Here is an 18,167-nt window from a genome sequence, read left to right on the forward strand (position 1 = left end):
AATTTACTCAGCCACTAAATTGCAGCCTCTTCTAAGTCGGAGAGCAGTAGCCATAAACGAAAACGTTACAACACTATGCAGCAGTTTCGGGTAAAAGACTACCATATCTAATTGAAACGGCAGGAGGAAGCCACAGGGGTTTCTTCTTCCTTTGATGCCTGTTCTATTACACGAGCACATCAAATAGAGTTTTCCCTCCACTGTTGGAAAGAAACCACCCTAATGAAGCCAGTCTGGCACTGCCCACAGTTTTGAGTGCTTGCATTGTCTGCCGAGTGGACATTTAGGTTACTGTGCATCCCCCCAGTGCATTTTTATTATAATTAAACATTAACAAAAACTGGCTACCATATTGGTTGAGTACTCAGCACAGCTCTGCATATAAACCATTACATGACATTCTATTGAACTTTTTCTTGTACAGACGGTATCTAACAGCTCATCCTGCACTGTTGTTTTTGGCAAGTTCACTACAGCATATAATAAATCAAGGAAAGAAAAAGCTTTTTGGCCTAATGTTGTACAGACTGCTGTAATGCTAGACTACAGAAAGCAGTTCTGTTTTTAGACATCCTTTTACTAACCCAACATTCATAATTTATGATTTCACTGTAAAATTCCTGCAACACTACACCAAAAGTAGTGCTGCCCTTTAATTAAGTGCTCTCAGTAGGAAAAACGTGAAACTGATGTGCAAAACATATCGCAGTACACAGTGATTGATAGTGATTACTTCTTTATGAACCCAGCCTGAAGGTCTGAACTTCCTGATGGGTAAAATAGTCCACAGGGCTACTTCCTGAGATTGCCTAGTGGGGATCAGTCAGAGCTAGTAATATCTGAGGAATTCCTCAGGCACATTCAAGAGATGTTACAGCAGAAACTTTGTTTCTCTACGAATTCTGCTTTACACTAATAATTACCTGAACAGTAATTCATTATAGAAGTTATGTTTTAAGGATTCATTGTTTCATTTAAGGATTTGATTGTTGTGGTATTGCAATTTGCATGAACTGGGACTTGCATCAACCCCTGTATTTCTAATGCCTACATATCCAAATCTAAAAAAGCTGAGTGCATGGCAAGAGTAACTTCTGTATGTGTCAAAGTTACTAAATGTTATTTAAGACATTGGTCTGTTTTTACTGTCATGAGCAGGCTATTCAAAGAAAAAAAGACTAATGTAGGTTGTTTGAGTCTCTAACAAGGATTTTTATTCATGGAATGTGACATTAATGATATATATCAATTCAACATTGATTAAAATTTGCAAATTAAGCAGAGGTCAAATACTCTCTCAAATTTGGTAGTGAAATTAGCAGAAGATTTACTTGCGTTGGAATTGCAGAGGTGGGGAATTAAAGTACACCTAGCACAACCACATAAATTCATTTTCCTTTTTGCTTGATAGATTTGGCCCTGGATTAGTGATCTACTGGTATGGATTTATTGAAGAGCTGGACTGTCATCGTGAACGTGGTATCCTGCTAAAAGACTGCTTTCCTACTGACATTGTGACTCTACGACACAGCATGGCTCAACGCTGATGGTGGGAGGAAGAGGTAAATCCGGAAGCAATTTTACTTTCCTGCAGTGTAAACTAATAGCAGCATCTGCCCTGAACTTCAGCTGAACTCCTGCTGCCCGTGCTTATGCTACTGCCTCTTTACACAAACATATCAAGAGTTTCTGTTTTGCTTCAGACCTCTGTTGTGATCAGCCAAAAACGACAGACACAACCCACTCATTATCAGCATTTCTGTCTCTGTCAAACAGCTAGTTCCTAGATACTCATAATCTTTCTTCCTTCCGGATGGCTTCTTCGAGCATTCTAAACAAAGAAAAAAGTGCAGAGGATGAAAGGTGCAACTTTTAGTTCTTATTCCTGTTGCAGAGTCACCTTTAAAAATAAGGGACTTTATGGTTTCACTCACAAGTTTATTCAGTGTTAGTGATCTGGCTGAAACACCTACACGGGGGTGGAAAACTGGTAAAGGCTGTTATTCTGGGGCTTAAAACAATACAGTGCATAGCTCATAAAGCCCAACTGCTAGGACAGGATCATGTAACTTCTGGCTCTTACAGTAAAAAGCCAGATATTTAGAGAATAATTAGTGTACGTTTCCTTGCTGTCTCATTGCTTTAAAAAAAAAAAGAATCCCAAGTTAACTATTAAAAAAATAACTAGAGTTAGGGGATTTTTAGGGAGTGGAAGTGAAAAGCAAGGATTCATTTTATGTATATGAGCCTGTGAACTTTGTGGTATGTAGTCATGTTTTTATAAAAAAAGTTTAATGATGCCAAAATAACTTGTGTTTTGTCTTCCCTTCTCTCTCTCCCCACCCAAGAATCCATACCTAGGAGTTGTTCTCTTAAGTAATGAATCTGTCTTAACCCCTGTAGGTACTGTAACATGCAATTTTCTGGTATACTGAAGTCTAGAAGAACAGTGTGCAGGGGCTCTCTATGTGGGTTACTTTTGAAGAAGATTATCTTGCTGGTGTTCAAGAAGGGGAGTAGAAAAAAGATAAAACAGTGCTTCTTATAGGACAGATAAAGCATACAAGTGGGTTTAAGTTTCCTGAGTACTCCTGTATTCTTGTAAAATAATTATTTTTCTCTTGTTGGAACCACCATGATTGGAAATACACTGAGGTGGGCGTTAGCCCCCCTTGAAATTTTAAGGGGTTCAATCTCATTTTTTCTATACTCAGCACCACTCAGGGAGCAATATTTGGACTCAGTTTTGCTCTAAGTTAGAGATCTCTTAATAAATAGTGCCAAGCCCAGCAGCTGTTTTCACTACTCTTTTCTTTGCTAACAGACATTCAAGAAAGGACAAAATATTTTCAAAAGTCAGTCAGCAAGAGTTTGTCTGTATGTTCCCATGTCCAGATTTCAACAGCAGTTAGGCAGAGGTACAGATTCTGTTGTGGAATTAGAGGTGTATTAACAGTATTAACAGTCCCCTTAAAGCACAAGTTTATAACCTCTTCCATAAGGAAAGGGTCTTTAAAACATTACTGTGCATATTCATCATCTTTTTTCAGTTGGGGTGATACTTTGTGCATCGGTATGACTTCAGAAATCACATACAGACTTTCTGCAGTCTCACCTTGAGTTTAAAGAAAGGATATTTTTTTTTAGATGCATGCACAGTATTTTTATTTTGAATTTTTAGTTCTTAACACTTTCTAGTAAGCTTTAAAGAGGAGTTTATCATTTTGACAAATTTTTCATTGTCAGAAAAAAAAATATCCTTAGTCTTCCAAGTGCTCTTTTCCTTGCTGAGAGATAAGCTAGTTTAGCCCCACTACAATGAGCAATTGGCATGGAGAGATTATTTGCTTGGTTTTGAATGTGTTCTAGTGAAAAGACTTATTTAAAAAAATATTCAAACACCTGCAACTCATTTATGTTCAACTATTTAAGGTACTGTGCTTAGCTTATTTTACCTGACCAGCTTTATGCATCTGCACATAAAGATGCACAGAAGCAATCTGTGAAGTGTACCTGCTTGATGCTACACAGAAGCTGCAGTTAGGGTGTTGCTGCCCCTGGGACTTTTAACTGTGGATTAGGTTAGTGGCATGTGTAAAATCAAGAGGAGAGTAAAAAAAGTAATAACTGTGCATTATTGTAGGAGAAAATTCAGAAGTAATGGTTGTTTAAGTGAAATAGGTTTTAAGGGCAAACTGAATTTGTTTTAGCTAGTGCATATGCTTTCTGTTGTATGAAATCATTTAAATCAGCTTTTACATGATGCACTAATGCTGTTTTTTCTTTTTGAATAAATTAAATTTATCTGCACAGATGTTGAAAATTCTGCTCAACCTCCATCAAAGCTTTGCTTTATTTGTTTTTACATTAAACAAATTTATGTGGGGACACACAGATAAATCAGGTTAGGCTTGTATTTGTTTATTTATTCCTCTACCTAATGCTGTGACATAACAGGTTGGAAAGCAGTACAGCTGTCTTTGATTAAAGTTTTGACCTCATCTTTATATATATTGACCCCTTTAAGAATCTTGGTATTAGAATGAAGTTGAAATAAGCCACAAAAATGTGCATACTGTGCTAATTAAATTAAGTGTGATCAAGCAAACTTTGCCACCACAAAAAATTATGCTGTGTCAGTACTTTAAATGCTGAAAACAGGACATCATAAAAATTAAAACTACATTGTTATTCCAACTTTTATATTGCAAGAAAACCTCCTTTGTGTATTTTCTGTTTATCGGATGTAAACATCAACTTAAGTATTAAAGAGGAGAGACTACTGTTTGCTTGTGGGTTGTTTTTTGTTTTTTTTTTTTTGTTTTTTTTTTTTTAAACTATGATGTAGCCATTAGAACCCTAACACTAAAGCCATATCCAGTTTTATGGAGTATTCTGTAGAGTCTGCTAATGAATTATGCCAAGCCAGAAAGCAGAAGTGTGCATAAAACTGAATGATGTTCTTACTGGCATATATAGACTTGCCAAGCATCTGCTCTTACAAACACTATAATAAAGCCTGTTAGAAGCTTTAGAAATTGGTGCAGTTGTGTTGAACATGGAAGTAAAACTTCCTTGCATAAGAGTAACAGCACAATTGTTGCAGGGCACACTGTGGTGTACATCGGTCCAAACTAAGAAAACAATTTTAGCATTCTTGTATTCTGGGAGCTCATTACTAGCATGAATTGAATAATCTTTCCCTAAAGCCAGCTCAGAGCTGAACAAAACTTCTGATCTAAAGATGAAGAAAAAGAACCAAATGTCTTCCTGTGCTTACCTCACTACTTTTTTATGATGATAATAGTATATGTAGTTCATAAACACTTTTTATCCTATTTTGCTGTACTTGCTTATTCAAAAATCTCATTCTTTCCTGGTATTTGCTTTCAGATTTTGCTTTCAGATTTCTCCACCACCTTTTGGGTTCTCTCTACCATCCAAGCTACTAGAGAAGACTATTCATGGCCCTTTCCATTTGCCTTTACTTCCTGCCCTTTTACTTTTCCATCTCGTTGAACTATTTCTCATTTATTTACTCAGTATCATTTACCCTTGTTTCCCCTTTGAAAAAAATCTGTCCTATGTTTTCTACTGCCTGCTTCCGTTTCTGCTAGTACATCTGAGGAGTGCTGTTTCCAGTTCCAGTTCAGTGTTAGGGCTCACCCACCATCTCAAGCAATTTTGCCTTTACTCTAACTTAGATGGTGGCTTTTGGTACTGGGTGGACTGCCCTCACATTTCCTTGTATATCCCCACGGTGTAACAGACCTGTGATGCTGTTCTGCATTCTCTTGGTCTGAAATATCATTTCAGGTCATTTCCACAGGCTGGGAATGTTGACAGAGCAGAGCTCTAATACAGTTTAATCATTCCTATCTAGCACAGTTGTACAAAGGACAGTAGGTAGTGCATCTGTACTAGAACATGGGCAGGGCCTATATTAGGAATTTGGCTGTTGAGACTGGCTTTCTGCAAGCACCTGCCAAGCTTGAACAGTGCTTTTCTGAGAAGTTCTATGGAAGTCAAAGGTTTGGCTTCCCTCCTGTGCCAAAATTTCCTTAGTTCAAAAGGGAAAAGATGGCTAGCTCCCCATTTTTGAACCGCAGTTGGTCTGGCAAAAGCTCATACATCCTATGGGTTGTTCCTGTTTACCAGAGCTGATTATGTCTCCGCAAGGGTCAATTAAAAAAAATGCATGGAATTGAACTCGATTCTTCCTCTTACTTGAGCTGAATTGGTTTCACTACTTACATAGCTGCTAAAGGGATCTTCTGCAGTTAGATGGTGAATAGTGAGTGAGGATCGGTTGTAAGAAACATGCTTTTGTAATTTTGGGGAATGAGGTTATAAATATGTTAAGACCAATGCTGCTCAAGTATTAATTTAATGCTATGGAATAAAATAACAGGCTGCCTAGAAAACCCCCAAAATCACACCTATCATGTTATTCTAAGTCACAAAGGGCTATTTGTTGCGGATTTGCAGGTTATTCAGAAATAACTATTTTATTACGTTGACAAAAGAAACCTCAAGGGCTTGCTCTTTACAGTTGTGTGATAGGAACTTCGAGTGTGCCTGTTGAAAAATGAGCTAGCTAACAATGGGACCTTGGCAGCAACTTTGCCATTTATAGAGAAACCGTCTATCTAGGACGATCTGTATAAAATAGACCTCGCTTAGGTTAGGGAAAGGTCACAAGTTACACAAAGTTTGGATAGTCTAAATGCGTTACTCAAAACTAACTCTCCTGTGTATAGTAAATATTATTTGAACCTGTATTATTAAGAACATGCCAGGATTCAAAAGATTAAATAAGGAAGATGTAATTATGAGCTAAATAATAAACAGAACAGTTTTAGTCCCCCTTGTGTTTTTCACTTTCCTGCTATTGTTTCATATGTGGCTGTTATACAAAGAGCAGCTTAGGTCAGCTACTATAAATTACGGTTTTCATACAATAGTAATCTACTAAAATTATTTCAAAGCTGGATCAAAGAGCTTCAAAAGACTTTGTGAAAACTTTTCTACATAATAAAGAGACTTCATTTTGATGTCCTGTTTTTATAAAGATTTCTTTCTTGATTTAGATTGCATCTTACAGTACTCAGCTAGCTGCGTTAATATTATGTTATTGGAACACACAAGATCTACATAATTTATTCGCAGCCTAAAATAAATGCAAAATTGTAATATCGAATAACCTCTTTTTAAATGCATTACCTGGTATGTTTTTCAGGCTACGTTTCCTAAGCTGACCTAAGTGAAAAGACTTTTCCTTTATTATTAAAGAAAAAACAGGATGATTTCCAGTGAAATTTTATCTGACTTTCTTCCCTCTACAAACATAAAAATCACGTTCACAATGATAACAATTCTTCACAATAGTAGCAGTAGTTCTGTTTAGTGGCTTTTAGCTGACATCATGTCCTCTAAGACATTAGTCTCCCCTGGACTTCCTCCCCTCACTCCTGGCTTTCACCTAACCTGAACAACCGCATGTCATCTGCGCAGATCCATAGATGTGGCATTGCAATGTCAAAACAAAATGAAATGTCAATGGAAGTGTATGGAGACAAAGTAACAATATTGAAACCATGTCAGTGCACATCTACAGAGACCGTGTTACTCTGTCACGGTGATTTTAGGAAGATCACTTTGAGATGTTAAAATGAAATGAAACTAAGTCAATTAGGTAATAACAATTGAGGTTCAGGGATTAATTGAGGGCCTAAGGTGAAGCCAGTGACCATTAACCCCAGCTAGTTATTAATTCTCAGAGAAATATCTGTGGCTAAGGTTATTCTCATTATGAGGAGGGGTTTTTCCCCTATATCGTGTAAATACTTTTTGCTGTAGCCTCAAACAGTGATAGCATGAAGGGCACTGCAATGCACGTTAGTGCTAACTTAAATTTTCCTAGAAAGTGAATCCACCTAATACCTGGCAGAAACTTTTTTTTAAACACAAGTGATGGCACTTAATGATTTAACCTGATGTCCAGTCAAGCATCTATGATGAGACAGATTTACTGTAATGTTTACCTCTAAGAACTTTCCTAATTTAAACAATAGGAACACGGAGAAGTATTAGCACAGAACAATACATTCATACAGCAACTACTGTTTGCTTGGCACAAGCATTCATCATAAAGCAGACATGTAAAACAATCAAACAATTACAGAACTGTTCCAAACAATAATGATATTTAAAAATACTTCTAAAAATAATTATTTAAAATATAACAAGAAGCAAGTCAAGATCACAAATTTTATGCAAATTCAGGCTTCCAAAGTATACAACTGTAGAATGAAGACATAAATGCATTATGTATTATGATATGTAACATCTCCTTTCTACAAAGAATGAGAGATTGGTACCTGGATCAGCGCTTCGTAAGTACAACGTACTGTACAAACACAAGTGAAGTCTCCCTAGGCTCACATCCTAAGGAGAGAAGAAAAAGTAATATAATTGTTTTATTTTTATATATTTATAAATATTGATTTCTTTATAAATATATTACTCTGTATACTTTTATATATTACTATTATATATTACTATATGTAATTATTATTGCTACTAATAAAAAAGCTACCCTCTCTCTTTCAAAAGTCCTATTTTATTTGTTTGCTTTTTTTTTTTATAGGTGTTTTGGTAGAGGTCTTCAGTAAAGGGCAACAGTATACTTATCCATATCTTACAGAACAGTATTCCATGTTTAAGTGTTGAGGAGAGTACAGAGACATTTCTGCAAGTTGACAAGTGACAGTGACATTGACAGGGCATGGCACAGCCAAGTGGATGAGCTGCACCTTGAGAAGCCTGAGCTAGACCCTACACAGAGCTGGCAGGTTTTGGAGGTGGAACTGTTGTGTTCTGGGCTGGCTCCCGTGTGAAGCTGCATGGAAGTACTTCAGAAGTGTTATGAACATTTCTAAAAGAACTTTGGGGATGCATGGTATATTACCAGAAAACAAAAATGGTGTAGAAACAGTCCACAAAAAAAATCCAATATTTCCCTTTATTTTTTTTTGTTTTGCTTTTCCATAACAAGCATTCACATCACACTCCCCATTTTGTGTTCTGCCTCAGCATAACAACTCCATAATGAATGGAAATAAAAATTAATTTAATCAGTTTGTTCCCATACACGCTTTAAGCAGCCTCCTTTTCTATGTGTTTGGCATTGTATTAAATATAAATGAGTAAATACATTTAGAAGAAAAATGGTCTGGTGACCTATCTTGAAAATTGAAAAGACAGTCTAGGTACAGTTGGATCTCAAGACACAGATCCATCCTTCCTGAAGCAATACAGATCAGTTTAAATGTCTAACCTGTTGTTAAAGAGCCTCCAGCGATGGAGATGCTTAGAAAAATTGTGTAGATCCATTCCACTATCCATTTTTGGTTAGAAACATATTCCACTGTCTGAACTAAATCTTTACATTTGCCATAAAGCTCCAGGCTCTCAATTCTTGCAATTGGCTTAATAATCTTCACAATCCTGTCATTGCTGACCCAATACTCAGCTGTACTGATGATTGCAGCTTGAGAGAGTTGGAGGCTCCAGTGGAGCCAAGGTTTCCTGCGCTTTTCTTTCACCCTAACCTTCCTACAAGGTTTTCAGTAGGCAACCAAAGGGTTTTAGGAGATGTTTGTGCTCCAACAACCCACAACCCTGGGAAACAGCAACATTTTCTGGCTTGACAAGCAGATGTGTCACAGGAATGCAAGACAGTAAGTATCACAGACTGAGCTTTGTCTCCCATCTACCTAATCCACACTGTACTTAAAACAATCCTGCCCATTAATGCAATGCGAAGCAGTTTTATGTTCCTTGACTGGAGATAGTATTAGCTTTACTTGAGTAAGTACCTAACTGAAGACAGATACAAAGATAAAGTCTCTCAGACTTGAACAACAGTGGGGAGTTTTAATAATGTCCCAGGTGAGGTATCTGTTAGACTGGAAAACTAACACTGAAGAGTCTATTTAGAGGGAAAATACATTACCACTTGTTATAGCGAGTCTTTAGTGTGCAGTTTACAGTCCTCCCATCCCCACTTTACAAGCTGCACATCTCTTCCCTTCGTTATTTACTCAGGCACAGAAACTTATTTATACCTGGCATTCAGTTTGCAAGAGCCCTGTCTTGAATGCTCACCAGACAGAGCTGGATTTCTCTTACCCTTCCTCCTCTCTGCCCCCAGACAACGTGCAAGGGCCTACAAATCTGTTTCTAGTTTTTCATATCCCTACACCATTGCATTGTTAAATCAGATCCAAGACAGTGAACTGGTGCAGCACCACACGTGTCTGTGTTTAGGAGCCTCACACTGACTCATGGTGTCTGAGGATTTATTCTTTTATTCATACCTAGGGACTGTACTTCATTCAGCCTTATTGGTCTTCTGCAGTGCTGCTGTCATGTTAGCAGGCTACATTTTCCAAAATAAGAATCATAGAATGGCTCGGGTTGGAAGGGACCTTAAAGATCGTCTAGTTCCAACCACGTCCTCTTTCACCAATGAACTGTTGGTGAAACATCATGAACTGCTTCACTCCTCCCATTGGTCAATTTTACTTAATATTTTTCATGTATTAATAACATGTCAGTTCTATTTTTATTTTCAAGAAAAGTGCTGTCATGCTTCTTCCCCATTTTTCCCTACTATACTCTTTTGGTCCAGTTCTTCTCTCAGAAGTACCCAGCACAAAGCTCTGCTTGCTTCATGAAAACGAACAGAAGTCTTCCCTCTCAGATGCCCAGCCTGGCCACAGGTGTTCTTGCAGCTTAGCGAGGAGAAGCCTCATGCATCCTGAGGCAGCCTGCAGCCTCAGGAAGGCCACCAGAGGAAAGCCCCCTGTCACCAGGGGCTCAGCGGCAGCTGTGCTTCGCCCTGCCCTGGTGTGCAGCAGCCACAGCAAGGCTCTTGAGAGCCCCTCACCTCGCTGGGTCAGTACACGGGCATCCGGTGCCAGAGGGGACGGGGACTGCTTCTGCTGAGCTGTATGCAGCAAAAGGCAGCGTCTCCTCAGTCAAAGGCAGCTTCTCTCTCACAGCATACTCTGCTGGCTGTCTCTAGGGTACTGGCTTTTTTGTTTGTTTCCAGTTTCATTAATGAAGTTTTGTTATTTTCCACTATGGTTTTTACTGTTGTCTCTCTCATCTGATTCAATTTGTTGATCTCCCCTGCTCCCTTTCCATGTGCTTTATTCCAGCATTTAAAACACACACACATTTAGAGACAGTCACCAGCAGGTTCACAAGTGACACTTTATGACTTTAATGAACACAAGTTATGCTTTTAAATGTTAGCCAGGCAAATGCATTACTGTACTTCCCACTGATGCACCAACAACGTTAAAGCACAATGTTACAACAGACTTCCTCTGTCTAGTTAGCCCTTGTATAGCAAGCCCATAAGTGATGGCTTCCTGTCTTCATAAATACTAACAGCTAAACAGCAAAGCATTTTCTGATTTCTTGGCCTCATATTTCCTTCAAGGATATCAAAAAACATTTTCCTGAATTCTTTGGCAAGGTGCATTTGATATGTATCAAAAACAGAGGAAAACAAAAGGAGAGGGCCCATCATAAGGATGAAACCCCAGCCTTGACGGGCCAGCGACTGAAGAACCAAAACGTAACTAATTTGATAGATGTAGTTCCTCTAAACATCTAGTCCTATAGCACTCAACCACCAATGGGGTTAGCACTGACCTGGCTTGGGGTTGTAAGCTGTTTTACAGCATATTCCCCTTGTCTGCAGTCTTATTTTGATTTCTCACTGTCTCTGTTCTCCTCTCTGCGGTGCTTTCTCTCAGCTCCACAGGTCCAGATTGAGAGGCAGCTTGTGAGACTTGTATACTGGCTAAATACTTTCCATTTGCCAATATACAAAAAAGATATTTTTAAATAATTGTTTTGTTGTGTAGTTTGTTTCATCTCTCTGCACTGTTCTCACTTTAGGAATTTCCATTTGACCACACAACTGGAGTAATGTCATCTTCTGAAATGACCTTGATTCAGTTTATCTGCTTAAATTGGGGACCCAGGTCATCTCCTCTACTGTAAATCACCACTCCTAAAGCATCTTAAACACAGACTTGCAAAGCTCTAGTGATGCAATTTAAAACCCAATGCTTGGAGAAGGAACACGCAGCCAATACATTTCTCTTGTTTGTCTATAGCTTCTGCCAAAAGTACCCAGATGTAGATACTGCCAGGGTACTGGCAAGTTTTCGATGCATCTGTGGCACAAAGTGTGCTGTATGGCAGATGAGCACATAGAAGGTGCAGAGGTTTGTCATAATATAAACGTTACCCTTGAGCTGATAAAATTGTGTGCCATTGTTCATCTAGTGAGAAGGGCACATAAAATACTACTTGAATTCAATCAAAAAAGTTAAACCCACAGCTTTCAGAAATGCAACTGATTTGTTCCAAAAATAATCTTACAATATGCTGTATCAGACAGTGAATATTTGGTTCATCTTTTAAAACACATGTCTTGAGTCACTGAACCATCCCAAAACAAAGCTCATCAGATCACAAAAGTGCTAAATTTTCAAATAACTGAGTGCTGATGTTGGGCTGCTCGCAAGGCAAGTGTTGCACAGGCCCACCATTCTTCCATATTTCTAAACATATGAAAGCTAAACAAGATGTGTCCCCATAGGGACTAAGACATGGCTGGCCTGAACCAAGGAATGAGCATACATACAACTGTCTTGAAATGCACTCTATCCGCTTCCTCCCATATTCCCCCCATCTTTACAATGAACTAACCATTTAAAGGTGGAGGTTAAAACAAACACTTGAACCTGCAGATGAATGCAGCTATAATGAAGCAGCAATACAACAGTGATGTCCTTTCCTTGTGCCCCCAAATGTCAGCTGTGTCACTGAGGGATTTTAAATGTGCTTGGTTTGGGGTTTGGATTTTTTGTTCAGCTGTTTTTTGTTGTGGGTGGGAGTGGTGAATGCTGTTGGTTTCGCAATTATAGCAAAGACAAGAAAGAAGGAAAACTTTGAAGTACTTCAAGGAAAACAAAATAAAAAGTTGCCAAGAACACTAGTAGGCCAAGACACACACAGCCAGAGGCCTGGAAATTTATTTCATCAGAAAGTCTGTTCACACGATACCTCCAGACTCAAAAGACTGTCACTGAAAGCAGTCTGAACATAATGTCATTACAAAGGTGCAGTTAATACCAAAGACGGCCAGGAGGACTTCTAGCCTAATGTGTGAAATGGGAAGATGAGAATTGGACTATCAGAACCTGCGCTGACCCATTAGAAATGGATTTTCTACTTGTAAAATTAGCAGGTTTATTACAGAAATCATTCAGGCAGAGTGAATTCAGAGACTCGTGAACTGCAAGAACTGTCTCTTTAAAGGGTCTGTTCTATTTCTGGCTAATCAGATGGCAAGATATAAAAAAGCCTAGCAAGCACACTAGTAAGAAAAAGCAGATACCATTTTCCTCAGGTTCTAGGCTAATTGGGGATTGAGCTGGGATTTATACAGTGAATTTGTCCTAAACTGTTTCACTTGGAGAAACAGAGCTTAAGTCTTAGTGAATGCAGCTGAAGCTGTATGGATGATGCAGGATGCTTCCCTGGCTCTGCCATCTGGAACACATCACTGGTGTATTCCACAACTACCGTACAGTGCCGTACTGCAGCTGTGCTTTTGCCAATACGTGGAGGCAAGCTCTGGCCCTAATAGCAATTCCATATGGGACAGTCTTCTAGAAACTTTCATCAAAAGTTTATAGCTTGAAGCACAAAGCCATTTAGTGTGAAACTAAGCATCTAGTTACCTCATCTGAGACTATCAAACAATTTAGTTGCACAGAGCAATTTAAGTGGACAACTTTCATAATGAAGACACATACAAAACCATGAACTTTGTGAAGATAGATGCCTGCCTTGGACAGCTCATGTGCTAGAACTGAGAATAGCAGAGTTAATAACAGCTGGATGACCCAGGTGTTCATCTTAGCTTGTTATACACTTTGGAAGGTATTTAACTTCATAGTTTATAGAGCAGATGGACTATGGTAACCATGCAGGAAGGAATCCCAGCAAACAGCAGCCAAGTACAACTCTAAAAATAGACCTCTTACAGCAATAACTAAAAACTCTGATTAAATACCTGCCTCTGACTTCAAAATGTATTTGTATTCATTCTGATATACACATCTCGTGCTGAGAAGTCCCAGTGAACACTAACATTTGTCCTGCTACTACTATTGAAGGATTGGCAAATTATTCTTCAAACATCACTAATCTCACAACATTGAAGGTATTTGTTTTCCCACTGCACCTCTGACAAAGGTAAACCCAGGAATTAAAATTAAGTTTATTGCCAAATACTGCACTGGAGAAAAGCAAATGGACCATAGCACAGCTACTATGTCCCATGTATAGTTGTGCTTCTAAACTTCAGTGTTTTGCTTTTTTGTTTGTTTCAGCACTTGTTTGGATTTTAGGTCGGTTTGTTCAGTTGGTTTTTCTTTCTCACAACATTCAAAGGCAACGTTATGCAGCACAAACCAAAAGTGTTTGCAGCCTATTTTTGTATCTTGTGTACCAAGGCACAATTTTCTCCAAAGCAAGACAGTGAGGTTGCTACATACCCAATCTGAAAAGAACTACAGATAAGCAGCACACAGGTTTGCATCTTAGATTCCTCAGTGCAATTCACTACTGTTAGCAACAGAAATAAGCCTAGAACATTTAAGGTGCTAATCTCAGCTCTAAAAAGCCTTATATACAGCTCTTCAAATTAATTTAGCCCTACCACTGATGTTCAGTGGAGGATATTACACATTTAATTTAGAAAGCCAGGGACTACAGTCTGAAGCACTGCACGACAATACATGTACTACAACAGATACCTTGTTGTCATATCTTCCAAGAAGTTAATTGAGGAATCAATTAATGAGTGGGATTTTTCTCGTGCAGTCAACAATAGCTTAAACTTCTCTCTCCTAGAGATCATTTAAGCTTTGATTCCCATGAAATAGATGGTAAGCCCATTGCAAAAGCTTAAGTGCCTGTACATTGTCCTAATAGAAGAAAATTCTTCCCAAGTACAGAAGATAGAGCACACTCTCAATACACTTGCATGAAAAGGCAGGTGGTTGCTGCACCCTCTTGGGATCAAAAAGACCCAAGTGGGAGTTCAAACCCGTGGGCACAATTAACAGCCTTCATTTTCATCTGCCACAGTCATTTTGATGCAGAAAGAACTCAAACTTCATGGGCCAGAAAGCGAGAAAAAGAATGAGCACAGTCCTATTTCGGATATGTCTTCAGTCAATCTAAATCTATTATTCACATGAAGAAAAACAACTACATATTAATGCTCTTACCAAAATGACATTGTGTAAGAAGGGGGACAGCAACTCACTCTCCTCCCATATGCATTCTGTAAGAAGTTTGTATCCTTGTACTTCAAGTAGAGATTGATTGACTTACCATATGTAGGTCTCCTTTTAGATTAACATATAGATGAAGCCCCACAGAGAAGTTTCTCTAACTTCAGGATCCTAGCCAGCAAAAATGTTGGAACAAAGTGGCAGGGTGATGGTGGTACAGCCAAGGTGCTCCAGGACATGGGGATCAGCTTGTGGGGAAGTCTGACATCAAAAGTGGAGGTGTTATTTGCCTCAGACACCTGCAAAATGAGCATCTGGAACCACAATCTGCAGGAATGCTGTTCTGAGTTTAGGCATCTAGATCAATTCCTTTTAGATAAGATCTTTATGATTAGATTAACAGAACTAAGACAAGAGCTGCCAAGCTATTCAAGGCATTTTGAAGCAGGAGATCCCAAACATTGTGTTTAATAACTCCCTCACTGAAAGGCATTTGGGTCAGGGTTATCTTTTGACAGAGTAGCCCATTTCCTTCAATATTCAAAGATTTGCAAGCCTCAGCTCCTACTGTCCCATATATTTGTTTGCAGCCTTTCAAGTCTCTTTACACTGAAATAGTCAGCTGCAGGTCCTACATGGTGCTGAACACCCCCAGTTCATCACCACAGCTCATTACATGAGTGGGCCTTGCTGGTTTAACAGGCAGACATCAAGATCACAATAGATCTTACATGGCATTTTCTGAGTATGCCTTCTGTTCAACCTTCTGAGCTCCCCCAGACACATGCAGTTCTTGTATGATACAACAGAATTAGCAGGAGGAAGACATTCACCACACAAGCAAAAAAAACTATAAGCTTGAAAACACTCGCCTCACTCTTCTGTAGTTTGAGAAGTGAAGTCTAGCACAGCAAAACAAAAAAATCAGACCTACTTTTAATCTGTGAACAGCTCTCTTGATGAAATCTGTCATGTTTCTGGCTTCTTTTGTTCCTTGTGAAAAGAGCAAAAATGTTATTTTTCAGAAAGAATTTCCAAATGTTTTGTCTTTCTTAGTGTTTCTTTATGATACAGTTCATCACTGCAGGCAGATCTGTCTCATTCGTTAATTTTTCCATTGTCAAAACAACATAACCAATAGTTTATAACATCATAAATCTTGGACATCAATCATTATATAGAGATTCCACATTATGTACAGGATTGTCTGTTCCGGTATGTTTGAAAGGCCAGTCATGACTGGTTATACATTATTCTGCTGCTACAAACAGCAGAATAGTCTGTATTGAAATAGTGAGCCTATAAATGGCATATGAATTTCTGAGTTGCTTTTGTCACTGCTTGTGGTTTTCCAGATGGCAAGAAATTAATCGCTTAGTTCAAATATTTTTTAATGCTCTTTCTGCAAACTTGATATTTGATGCAGGATTTGGCAAGTCCTCTGAAGTTTGAGTTCTTAAAGATACAGCCTCCTATTCGAGCCTGAAGTCCCTACTCCATGCTACTAGAATACTGAAAATCATTGCAGTAGGCAAGGGGGGGGGGAGAAGACATGAGAAGTAATTCATAGTTTAATTTCATAAAGCCGCAGTAAGCAAGTACCCTCACTATCTAATAGAAGTCTTCGAAGGATCTAATTCAGTAAACATGTCTGTTTCAGACCTTTTTGGAAACATTTACCCATCAACTGTCATTCTTTTCTTAGGCAGAATTCACAATGATTCAGTGCTGCCAGCACTCGATACACACATTTAGGAGCCACCAGTGCTTTTTCTTTGGGATGACATGAGAAAAGAGAATGGAAACAAGCACCCAGCTAAAGCAAGGGTCCTTTTTTGTTTATTTAAAATCTGGGGGGGCTCTTAATGCTTGCTTTTTATTCCTCCAGTTTGTCCAGGAAAGTGGAGATGAGACCATTGAAGTCACTGCTGCATCTGAGAGTATCATGTGACAGTTTAAAGCCTCAAAATCTGTCAATTGCATTTGTTCTGGTATGCAACTAGATAGGTCTAACACAGAAAACAGTGTGACTACAGTGCCAAATCACCAGTATGGGGGAGATCGGAAGAGCTGAGTGCTACAAGCTTTTTTGCAACATATAGACTTCTAAAAACAAGACAAAGTGGTAAGTCATCTCCTGTACATTTAAATCAGATGAAGGGAGTGGAGAGAAAGAAATGGGTTTCAAGTTTTAAAACTACATCAGAGGTCATGCACAGGTGAGTATGTACAGTCCTACATACCAGCTGCTTCAGTTCTAGTGGAACACACATTTGAGTAGCTGGCTTATCCTGAGCTAAAGTATATTCTTGAACTGCCTGGAGACACCCTTCTTTGACCAGAGATCACATCTCATCTGACTTCTGTATTTCAAACTTCTGAAAAATAACCAAGTGGAGGAACATCAAAGCCTGCTCACCGAGAACATCACACCAGGTAAACCACAGTTAGCTGACAAAGCTGAACCTTGTGAGCCTCCCTCAACAACCCTCCCCAGCTGACCTGCTACCTAAGGACCAAACCACAGAAAAGCTGTGACCTTCGTGCTCTTTGAAAGTATTAACATAGTCATGGCTTATTTCTACAGGTGGCAGCTCTCATAGCCCTGAATTTTTTTCCTGTTGCTTCCCCACTCGTCTGCCTTGCATAAAGATGCTTTTCCAGTGCAGTTTTTCAGTGCAAGCAGGAGATCACCTCCTAGAAATAACCTGCAAGCCATGCAGCCAGAAAATGCAAGACCAGTCCACAACACCAGGCAGAGCATTCCAGTTTTGTCAGAAGGAATACAGCATTTGCAAACCTCAGTGCTCTAGAAAGCCCTACAGTATTTCTTCAACTCTCAGCTGTCTTCTTCCCCTTTACCTGGCAGGGTCTTATCAAATGTCTTCTCACTAGCCAAATAGTTTTGATAGAAGCTCCAAATCATATCATTACTAACATCCCACAGGTAACCACTAACCTGGCTTAGCTGAAGAAAGCAGGTAACCAAGAATAAGTGGATCACTGATGTTTTTGGTTTCCTGTTGAAAAAGTGTCACAACTGATAAATATCACATTCCTATAACTGGCTGGGATCAAGACAGACTATTGAATGAAATATTGCAGATTAAACTCAGAAGCACAAACTGAACTGTTATTTTTTCCCCTCCTGTTTTTAAGTAAATACTGCATGCTTTTCTCCCTCCAGTTCCCAATTCTTTCCAGGCCATGTTCCTTCATTAAGAGCTATTTGCAGTATCAGAACACGCTGCTGGGGAGATCTGAATACAC

The 18,167-nt window shown here is 38.9% G+C and overlaps 1 protein-coding gene and 1 long non-coding RNA gene across 9 annotated transcripts in view; one reads left to right on the forward strand and one right to left on the reverse strand.

Moving 5' to 3' along the window:
- The window catches only part of CDIN1 (CDAN1 interacting nuclease 1), a 125,969-nt gene extending 121,684 nt beyond the window's left edge, over positions 1–4,285 (forward strand). For 4 of the 5 annotated variants that reach the window (XM_083838774.1, XM_083838769.1, XM_083838773.1 and 1 more), the window contains one exon: positions 1,412–4,285. In XM_083838774.1, the coding sequence (XP_083694900.1) occupies positions 1,412–1,547 (136 nt within the window). In that variant the 3' untranslated portion in view covers positions 1,548–4,285. The remainder of the gene's footprint in view (positions 1–1,411) is intronic. The other variant, XR_014585239.1, reaches the window with a different exon arrangement.
- Positions 4,286–7,756: 3,471 nt separating this feature from the next.
- Positions 7,757–18,167, reverse strand: part of LOC310900584 — a 36,316-nt gene continuing 25,905 nt past the window's right edge. For all 4 annotated transcript variants that reach the window (XR_014585242.1, XR_014585243.1, XR_014585244.1 and 1 more), the window contains 3 exons: positions 15,832–15,890; positions 14,998–15,196; positions 7,757–7,947 (listed from right to left, as the gene is read on the reverse strand). This is a non-coding gene — a long non-coding RNA (uncharacterized lncRNA). The remainder of the gene's footprint in view (positions 7,948–14,997; positions 15,197–15,831; positions 15,891–18,167) is intronic.

Source organism: Anser anser, assembly GCF_964211835.1.
Source record: "Anser anser genome assembly, chromosome: 5".
In the NCBI taxonomy this organism is placed as follows: domain Eukaryota; kingdom Metazoa; phylum Chordata; class Aves; order Anseriformes; family Anatidae; genus Anser; species Anser anser.